Source organism: Prinia subflava, chromosome 8, assembly GCF_021018805.1.
Source record: "Prinia subflava isolate CZ2003 ecotype Zambia chromosome 8, Cam_Psub_1.2, whole genome shotgun sequence".
Taxonomy (NCBI): Eukaryota; Metazoa; Chordata; class Aves; order Passeriformes; family Cisticolidae; genus Prinia; species Prinia subflava.
The window spans coordinates 22,709,349-22,719,812 of NC_086254.1; the positions used below are offsets into that span (position 1 = coordinate 22,709,349).

Below are 10,464 nucleotides of genomic sequence, written 5' to 3' on the forward strand. Positions count from 1 at the left end.
GGAAGTCTGGCAAAAGGAAACCCTCCTTCCCCAGGAGAGCCCCGTTCCCTTCCCGCCCTGCTCTGGGATAACATTTACAGGTGAGTGCTCAAAGCCTGCCAAGGCAGAGCAGCGAGCAGGGGGACCATGGGGAGCCTTTCCCACACTGAGGCTGTGCCCTCATGCCCCAGCAGCCACTCCCACCCGAAGTTCTACTCTACAGGAGACAGGAGAGATCTTCTCATTACAGTGAGGTGTTATTTAAGGCTTTGGAAGACAAACTCCCTGACAAGTGCTATTGCTCCCTATTTCCCTCCAGGTCTGGCCCAGCAGGTGGGGACTGGCTCTGCATGCAGGTGACCCACTGGGGCTGCCAGCAGCCCTGCAGATCTCTGTTCCACGCTGCATTAGCAACTCCAGCGCTTCTTGCAGCAGCCAGGCACTGTTTCAACAGCTCCTGGAAGGGTTTTAAGTTAACTCAACCCCGTTAACACATTATATGGCTTCTGTCATCCCAATTACCCTAAAAAGCCCAGGTATAGATCTCGAGGGGAGTGCAGGGAGGAGGGAAAAAATGTTTTAAAAATTAGTGTGGAAGGGGAAAAAAAGGAAGTCTTGGGCACAATCCCAAAACACAGTTTCAGGCAGATCAGGAAAAAAAATTCATAGGATTTCAAACAACAAAAAAAGCAGCCAACAGAGGCAATATCTGCTTTCACCAAACACTAGCCAGGAAGGCTGGGCAGAGCTCAGCTCGCCAGTCACCAGCTGGTGTAACAGGAATCAGGTTTTTGGCATGGGGATCCTCCCCCCAAGCCGGGCAAGGGAACAGGCTGCCCGCAGAGGAGCTGGGATGATAAATGACAGCAGTTGAGCACTGCAGGGGCATTTCACCGCTTCAGAGGTTGCTGCTATAACAATCTTCTCTGACTCAGCAGCTGAAAGGGACGCTGGGAAGGAAGCACCATAAAAAAAAAGTCATGCATTATTAATATGGACTCTGGCAGCAAGACATGAGTTGGAAAAACACTGAGGGGGGGAAAAAAAATGACTGCAGAATAAGAGCAAGCTGCATGTGTGGAAGCATTTCACATTCATGTGGGAGTGGGGGCCAGCCTGTGCCCCTGCAGGGTCCCCAGCCCCAAGGGAGCCCCGTGTTTGGTGCTGTCCCTGGAGCTGGGCTGCTGCAGCCCTGTGCAGGAGCCACCATGAGCCCTGGGCACTGGCTGCAGCTGCAGCAGCCCTGGGCTGTCCTGCTCACGGCTGTTCCAGCAGGCTGTTTGTATTTACCTGTGCTCTGCCTCGCCTGCTGACTGCCCACAGCCTCCCCCCGTGCATCCAGCCCTGCCCAGCCGTGCCAGCAGCGCCCACGGCTCGCAGCCACAGCCCGCAGCCTCTGCCAGCCCCGCTGACGCAGAGGGCACCGAGGCAGGCACTGGAATGCCTTCCTTTTCCTGCCAGGTAGCGAGGGGAAAAATATCTGCTTGCACTTGACTACCTGGTGCACTGCAGTGTTTGCTTTCCTCTCCTATCCCAGCTGCTTTGTACGGGTTTTTTTGGAGGCAATTTATAAACATTTGTGCTCACGTAGCCGTCCTCTCCACTTCCCACCCAAAATCCTGGCTCCCAACCTGCTGCTGTGGGGACATGCCATCCCTCAAGAGTGTCACAGGCATCCCACGGCCTCGCCAGCCTGCCCTGGCAGTGCAGGGAACCCCCCCAGCCCCACTCAGGAGCCTCTTGGCAGGGTATGAGCACAGTGCAGGTCTCAGCCCAGCTTGGTCCCCGGTATCTCCAAAGCAAGGGAGGTGCCTAACACAGCCCCAGGTTTGCAGAGCCTCCTTCTATTTGTATGGCAATAGCATTCAATAAAACCAGTCAATTATTTTGCCATAAAATTCTCTGGACACACAAACAAGCACACACTGCCCCAGCTGCTCACACCACAGCCCAGCCCACAGCAGGGCAGGGTGTCCTGTATTTGCTTTCTGCCATTACGTGTGCACTGGCATCCTCCCTACAGAAACAGCTCCCAGCCTTTACCTTTCAGATTAGAAAGGCACAGGGAGGGAAGAGCTCCACGGCAGCTGTCACACACAGCCCAGCCATCACACGGGGACACGCCTGCTCATCGGGCAGGAAAGCGGCAGGGAAAGCAGCACAGGGGCAGAAGAGCAGCAGGGAAAGCAGCACAGGGGCAGAAAAGCAGCAGGGAAAGCAGCACAGGCTCCCACCAAGCACGGGAGACTGAGGCACAAACCAAAGGACAAAACCACGGTGCTATTTGAACTCACATCCCCTGGAAGCAGCCCCTTCCCTGCCACAAGGGCCAGGGGACAGACAGACACCCCAGCTTGGGTGCCGTGTGCTGCAAGGGGGGCTGCCCAGCACCCCAACAGCATCTCCAGAGGGGCCCAGGATGGAAGCTCTGCTCAGGGCACGGGCTCGAGAGAGGTTTGTGCCAGCCCACGGATGCCACACAGGACTGCAGGCTAGCAAAGGGCAGAACCCCTCGGTTTTGCACCTCAAACAAAAACCTGGGAAAATGACCTTTAGGAAGTCACACACAACGTCACACGCTGCCAGCTAAAGCCCCAGCAAGCCGGCACTGACCTGTCACCTCCCCCACACAGCCCGGAGGGAGGCAGGGGCTCAAACTGGGCTTCTTGCACCCCTGCAGAAACATCTGCGTGCCTTGAGAAAGAAAAGGGTCAAATGAAGCTTGTGGCTCTATCAAAAACACCCACAGCCACTACAAGGCACCATGGAACCCCCAAATACACCTCTCCAGGTCCCTCCTTCACTTTAGCAAGACCAGCAAGCCCCAGAAAATTCCTTTTATAATGAAAAAAGGACCCCATGGCCCTGCCCATCATACTCCACACCACAGCTGCACCCGCCAGGACGAGGGCCACGTGTGCCATAGGCTGCCACCTCTGGACCCTTCCACGCTGAGGACAGCCAGGGGCACTGGCATCACCCTCACTTTCCAATCCTTTCCTTTCAGAGTAAGAGCAGCTCCAGGGTAATGCTGAAAGCCCTGGTGGTTTTAATGTTATCTATGTCACATTCCCCAAAACACCACACCCACCAATATCTCTCAAAAAATTCTGATTTGGGCTTATCTTGTATTTTAACAGCACAGACCACTATACATTTTCCCCTCCATCTCTCCAAACAGGACTAATCCCCAAGGTATTCAGAGCTAGTGCTAGAAAAGCTTCAAACACACATTAACCACCCTAAAGCATCCCTGTTCAAAATGCTGCCAGCCAAAACCACAGCCAGAACAGTCTGAATGTAATGGAGAAGAAAAAGCCTGCATGGAAATAAACTTTACTAAAATAACCCAGAAAAGGTTTTGTCAAAGTAAGTTCACACATTGTGTTGTGACAATGATGTTTTAAAAATATAGCTGCTCAGGGAAGGCTTTTCTTGCTCTGTACAGCTGCAGATCAGCCTCTGTTCCAGCCCTCACCCCGCAGGGCGAGCAGAGCCAACAGCTCCTCAGACGTGCCACCACCACTGCTGCCACCCCTGTGAGGCTCCCAGAAATTTCAGTTAAGATTAAGTATTTAAAGACTCCATGTGCTCGGATATTTAAATCCACCAATTGTAACAGCATTAGAATGGGATCAAGTGCAAACATACAGCTCCCCACACTGCTCATCTCCATTCCCTGCACTGGTCCCCAGGGGGTTCACGGTACCCTGCAGAGCAGATGCTGCCTGGGTTAATGCAATTAATGAGTCCACCTGGAAGAGAGGCAGAGGATGAGCTCAGGAAATGAAGCAGCAGTGTCAGAGCCCTTATCTCCACCAGAGCCACCTGAAGCAGCTCAGTGCCTGCTGAAGCCCTGGCCCTCCATGGCCTCCCAAGGCCATGAAGACCATGTCTCCTGGGCTGACAGCATGGGTTCTTTCACTTTAAGGTCTACTCTGCTACAGATTATTGAAGTTTTGAAGCACTCAATTTGCAGGAATGAACCAGTACCTGGAAGCTTTTGTGTCTGCCAGTCAGCTTCCACAGGCCAGGCTTCCAGAGACACATGGATGAAATATGAACTCCTCACATACTCTTGCAACACCAGTGAGCCACCAGCAAAATAACCCAAACCAGATGTGCCTGACAAACAGCACAGGTGCTTACAGGCAAAGAAAACCCAGTCATTCATCTGCCCTCAAACAAACCTTGTAATCTGGTAGCCTTGAGCAAGAGGTGGTCACCAGCCCATGCTCTGCTCCACCAGCACCACGGATGCACTGGCACAGAGCAGCTGAGGGGACAGGGCTGTTCCCAGCCCAGAGCTGCCTTGTAGGAGCCTTTGCTGGAAGAACGTGGTGCTGCCAAGGGAATGATCTCCCACAGCTGCCACCAGTCTCCTTCCGCTCGTTGCACAGGAGATCCCAAGCTCAAATTCTTGTATCAAGGAGCACTTGAGGATTCCTTACAAGCCCCAATCACTGTCAGATCCAATGACTGCAACATCCTCTGTGGGATACACTGTGGAACCAGGCTGCTCCTTCCTTAGGTTGTGAAATGCTGCTTGGCAGATCTGAGGGTGAAGGAGGGCACCACACTCCTTGTGCTGCCCGGGGAGGTGAAAGCCAGGGCTATGACAGTACAAAGCTCATTTCATTCTTCCAAGCTGCACCTTCACCTTCTGTCCCTGCTCAGACAGCACCAGGCACTCAGCATGCTGCCAGCAAACCCCGAAGGACACCTGCACCCAGAGGGACACCTGCACCCCGAGGGACACCTGCACCCCGAGGGACACCTGCACCCAGCCCCTGTCCGGCCAAGCCGAGGCCATGGTGGCTCACCAGGGTCCTGCTGGGACGGGCTCCAGCATCCCAGGCACGGCCAGTGGGTGCTGCCCCTTGCTCAGACCCTGCCCTGCCACCCCCTTTGTGCCCACATTCCCACAGCAGTGCTCAGCAGGCAGAGCAGCAGCAATCCACTGCCCCACACAGCTCATGGCCCAGCTCCATGCCCCCACAGTGCCACCCCCTGCCCGGGACCTCGGCCACCACAGCCCCTTCAGCTGGGACAAGCTGGCAGTAGCAAAATCTTTTGTCCTTTCCTCCCCTGGAACTCCTCCGTGCTAAGATCTGCCAGGCTGATGCATTAAATGACCAAACTGGATCAGCCACCTTGGGTGATAGAATATCGTTCCAAAAGTGACAAAGGAGCTGCAGGGAGGCAGCTGTTGGTCCCCACAGCCCCGGTCTGCTGGCCACCAACACACAGCCCGACAGAACAGTGTTTCAAAGCGCTCCTGCTGACCAAAATCAAGTTCTTGCGCCATAAATTCAGGGCTATGGCGCTACCTCATGCCCTGTAAGACTGGTTGGGAGCAATTGCTGATAAGTTTGGAGGAAGTAAAGCCAGACTGAATTACAGCTCTCTCTCAAAGGTAACAATCTTTCACCCAATAATTTAAATTCTCTACATTATTTTCCTGCGTCAGATCCAGCCAAGTACGAGTCCTGGGGAAATTTAAATTTCAAAAAAATAAAATCAAATAAAGAGGCTCCAACATCCATTGATATAACAGAGGAAAGGCCAAGAGCTGCTACCAGGGAAGGCACCTCCAGCCCTCCCAGCCACGCAGCAGCCACCCTCTACACCAGGGCCAAGTCCAAGGTCTGGGAAGTTCCAAGGGTTGCAGTTACAGGTATCAAGATGAAATAATTTGCAGCTTGAAAAAGCATTACTGCTTTCAGCTGCAGGAGGAAGTTCCCTTAATTTCCTAGGCCCTGTTCAAAGAGAATAAAACCAGACACTTGTAGGAAAGCTGTATGAGCCATGTGGAAACAGAACATGCAGGGATGACCCCATATCCCATGGATGAATTCAGAAGCGGAGGACAAGATGAAATAGAAACAGCTCCTCGAGGTGTTCCACCTCCAAGCCAGCACACTCTGTGCCCACATCATCCCTGCTCCAACACAGGGGTCTGGGCATGGACAGAGTGACTCTGGCAAGCACATTTCTCCCCATCCCATCTAGGGAAGGCAAGAGGCGCAGAGAGCAGCTGTCCCAGGAGGGCAAGAGCCTCAGTGCCAAGAACAAGCCCTGCAAAATAACCTGTCCAGGTGGCCCCTGACCTCCATAGCAGGACAAAACTGTTTGCCCAGTGCCAAGCTCTGGTTTTTTCCAGGATGAGGCCAGTGTGACTTCTTGCAGCGAAGGCCCAGCCTGCCCTACAGCCCTGCTGGTGCCAGCTCTGAGCACAGCAGCGAGCACAGGTGCCCTCCCCATCCACCCGAGCATCCCCAGGTACCTGCTGCCTGCAGGGTCTGTGTGCACACAGGGCAGCTCCTGCAGCCTCCAGCCCCAGCAGCCCCGGCCTCTGCCCGTGGCTGCAGAACAATTGGCCACCTCATCCTGCACACAATGGGCACGATGAGACAGCCCCACACAGCCAGCGCCGGGAGCAGCGAGCCCGGGAGCAGCGCAGGGCACAGGAGAGAGGCTGTGCCTGTGCCATGGGAGCAGCCTGGGGCACAGGAGAGAGGCTGTGGCTGTGCCATGGGAGCAGCGCAGGGCAGAGGAGAGCGGCTGTGGCTGTGCCATGGGAGCAGCGCAGGGCACAGGAGAGAGGCTGTGCCTGTGCCATGGGAGCAGCGTGGGGCACAGGAGAGCGGCTGTGCCTGTGCCACGGGAGCAGCGTGGGGCACAGGAGAGCTGCCTGTGCCATGGGATCAGTGTGGGGCACAGGAGAGCGGCTGTGCCCGTGCCATGGGCTGCCCCCCTGGCAGCTCACCTGCCAAGGCGGCCCTGGGAGCCCAGGGGTGTAATCAGGGTGCTGTGTGGGGAGGACAGACGGGTGCTGGATGCTAGAGCTGGGAAGGAGTCAGCACTGGCTGTTTACATTGGATCGCTCTGCACAAATGTGAGGCCACAAGAACATTTCAGTTCCGTAGGAGGAAACCTTGGTGAAGAATAGAAACAAGGAGGTACCTTGGGCATCACATAAGTCCAGGCACAACACAAATGTAAGGCTCAAAAGCCCTGGACTCCCTGCAGGAGCCAAGCATGGCTATTTGCTGACAGTAAACATGAATTTTTTCCTGCATTTCCGTCTGGAGCAGATGCTGGGTTACCTGGGCTGTGAGGAGCCAAACGCCACGATCAATCAGGTAGCAGGCCAGCCCTGGGCAGGCAACTCAGAACCCAGACTGGGCTCCCCTTCCCCATCTCCAAAGGGCACCAGGAGCAGTTATCCAGCTTTTCCAGCTGACAAGCACGCCAGCTCCACACCGATGCGCTGAGACAGCACCCAGAAGTGCAACTGTCCCAGTTTTCTCCTGGCACTGGAGCACAACTGCTTGAACACGGCACGCCTGGCAGTGCCGATGAAATTTTCCCCCACAGACCTGGGGCCAGGCTCCCACCCATGGTGCAGCACACCTGCCTGGGGATGCCATCGTGCCACAGCCCAGTCCCAGCCCTGAGGGCTGGCGCTGCCCTGGCAGGGCAGGCTGGCTCCAGCCCTGCTGACCCCACCAGCAGAGCTGGCCGTAGCAGACCCCTCCCAGCAGCCTGTGGCACACAGAAGCCCTTCCAGGCTCCAGCTGGTTCAAGCTCACTTGCAGCTTCAGGTCCCATTTATTTGGATGCTTTTCTTTTCAATTGGGGTACAATGGAGGAATGCATTAATCACTTCCCTGCCCGTGGTTTAGCCAATGGACTGCAAGTCCTTCCTCAGCCACTTCCCCAGCATGCCCTCCAAGGGATGGGCTCAGGACAGAGGTGTCCCCAGGCCCTTCAGTGGCCACGGAAGAGCAGCCCAGCCTCACCCCGTGCACTGAGGCAGCAGCAGGCAGGACAAATGCCCCAGAACTCTCTGCTGACAGCATCTCTCCATCACCCGCACGTGGTCGATTTATTCAAATCCTCGGCTCTGCTTATGTCCTATCTCACTTGCTCTTCTCCCAAGCTTCTGCTCACCACTGCAGCCTGGAAACCAACTCCCTCCAAGTGCTGAGAGGATTAGCACAGCCATCCCAGGAATACTGGGCTGGGTTTTCATGATGAAACATTTTTGGCTGAAAGAGGAAGGAAATAAAAAAAAAAAGAAAAGGAAGCAGATCTTCTGTCACCTGATGAGAAGATGACTCAGAACATCACTGACATCCATGGGCGGGTGGGGACAGGGACCACTCACACCTCCCTGCCTCCTCTTTGGGCACCACAGATAGCAAGAACATTGGGTGGGACGTGACCATGCCATCCAAGGTCCACACAGGGAAAGGCCTCTTGGCACAGAACGAGTCTTCAACATATTTATACCCTACACCATCTCTAAGACTGGTGACCCTGCAGAAGTAACGCGAAATTAATCAAAATACTCTAAAAAAGGAATAAAGCCATCCTTACATGAGAAATTTCCTTCTTAAAGTGCACTTCCACCTGGGCCCCGGGAAGCCCATCCACAGCCTCGCCATTCCCTGTGCCTGCCCCACTGGGCTGCAGGATGCACTGGATAAGGAGCCACCGGCCCCCAGCAGCACCAGAGCAGGAGGAGCCAGGCTGTGCTCACAGAGGGAGCAGACGGCTCCGTTACCACCCGTGTGGAACCATCCTCCAACCATCGTCGGCAGCCCCGGCCAGCCTGCGGGATGGTGGCAGGGGCTTGGGGGCCTGCCCATCAGGACAGCAGAGCTCTGGGCCACCACCGAGGCTCAGCACACACAGCCTCACTTGGGATGTGAGCAGAGCACGAGCAGAGCTTCGTACACCGGCCAACCCTACTCAGCCCAGGGAACGGCTCCCAAAGCCCAGAGGCAGCCACGGGACATCATTTGTAAATAAAAACCCACAGAAGTCACCTTGAAAGTGCACAGAGATCTCCTTGGGATGTCCAAGATAGGAACGGCACGAGCAATACCAATGACATTTCAAGGAGAAACTCCCTACTTCTTTGGAAAGGGCTGTTTCTATAGAAATAAATTGTTGCCAAAGTTTGGTTGAAGGCCAAACCACGAGCCTTGGCTCCTCGCAGAAACGAGATACACCGTATGAAGAGAACAGATGCTTTCCGGGCACAAGGCTTCCCGTATCTCCAAGATGGACAGGCAGCCCCACCAGCACCGGGTGCTGGCCATATTGACACACAGCTCCTCCAGCTCCCCGCGAAGCTGTGACAAGGAACACTGGAACGAGTACACTCTCCGTCTAAAATATACACTTCGCATCTTCCCACTTGACAATCTGAGTAGGATTTCCGCCAGGGAGCACGTTCGGATCACAAGCACTTGGACAACACTCCACGACTTCCAAACAAACTCCGGGCGAGCAGCGGGCAGGAGCGGGCTGGCTGCCCCGGTTCGGCCCCGCGGGGAGCGCGGCCGGCACCTCCCGCGCCCCGGGACCCGCACCCGCCCCGAGGGGCGCCGGGCGCTCCGCGGGCAGCGCCTCCTCCTCCGGCCGCGGCGGGAGATGGGGACGCGCTGCCAGCCCCGGGCACCGCGGAGCCGCGGCCGGGGGCGCCGGGCCCGGGCCGCCCCTCGCCGGGGATGCCGCGGCCCCCGGGCCGGCCGGGCGCGGATTACTCAGCGTTTCCAGCGGCGCACGGCGCGCCCGCGCCCCTGCCCGCGCCCCCCCGCCCCGGGCCCCGGCCCGCCGCTTACCGATGCCCGGCGCCACATACACGAAGTAGAGGAAGGAGGAGGAGAGCGAGAAGAGGAAGAGCGCGGCCAGCAGCGAGCGCCGGGGCAGCAGCCGCCAGGCGCCGCGGGGGCCGCGGGGCCACCGCATGGCCGATGCGGCGCCGCCGCCGCCCTGCTGCCGCTCCGCCGCCGCTCACATGCGCCGAGGCCCGGCGGGAGGCGCCGCGCCGGGGCCGCTCCGAGCCGCCGCCCGCGCCCAGCGCCGCCGCATGAATGTGCCGCGGCGGGGCGGGCCGGGGCGGGGCGGCGAGCGGGGCGGGCCCGGCCCCGGCCCCCGCCGCACCGACCGCGCTCGGCAGACGCCGCCCCGCCACCGCCGGGGGTCCCCGGAGTACCGGGCCGTGACCTCGGCACACCCGGCCGTGGTGCCGGTGTGCCACGGATGCTGCTGGCATGGCCGGCGTTAGCCCCGGGGCGTGCGGCGGGGGCTCCGGGCAGGGCCCTGAGACACACGGCAATGGCCCCGGGGAAGCCACCCGTGACCCCAGGACACCCAGCCATGGCCCCGGCACGTTTATCAATGGCTCAGGGCATCCAGCCAGGGTTTGGGGACACCCAGCCAGAGTCGGGGGACACCCAGCCATGGTTTGGGGACACCCAGCCGGGTCCAGGGACACCCAGCCATGGTTTGGGGACACCCAGCCCTGCACCTGGGTCACGCAGCCGCAGGAGAGCAGGGACTCACCCCCTACCCCGGCCCACCAAGCAGCAGGGCTCTGGGTGCCCCCGACATTGTGCAGGGAGAGACGGAGCCAGAGGGGAGGTGATGGACAGAGATGGGTGCAAGGGCAGAGGGGCAAAGTCATCA

At 57.7% G+C, this 10,464-nt stretch overlaps 1 protein-coding gene across 1 annotated transcript in view; it reads right to left on the reverse strand.

Annotated features, from left to right (window-relative positions):
• The window catches only part of B4GALT5 (beta-1,4-galactosyltransferase 5), a 33,992-nt gene extending 24,127 nt beyond the window's left edge, over positions 1-9,865 (reverse strand). The window contains exon 1 of the mRNA XM_063404145.1: positions 9,618-9,865. Within this exon, the coding sequence (XP_063260215.1) occupies positions 9,618-9,744 (127 nt within the window). The 5' untranslated portion in view covers positions 9,745-9,865. The remainder of the gene's footprint in view (positions 1-9,617) is intronic.
• Positions 9,866-10,464: the final 599 nt, after the last annotated feature.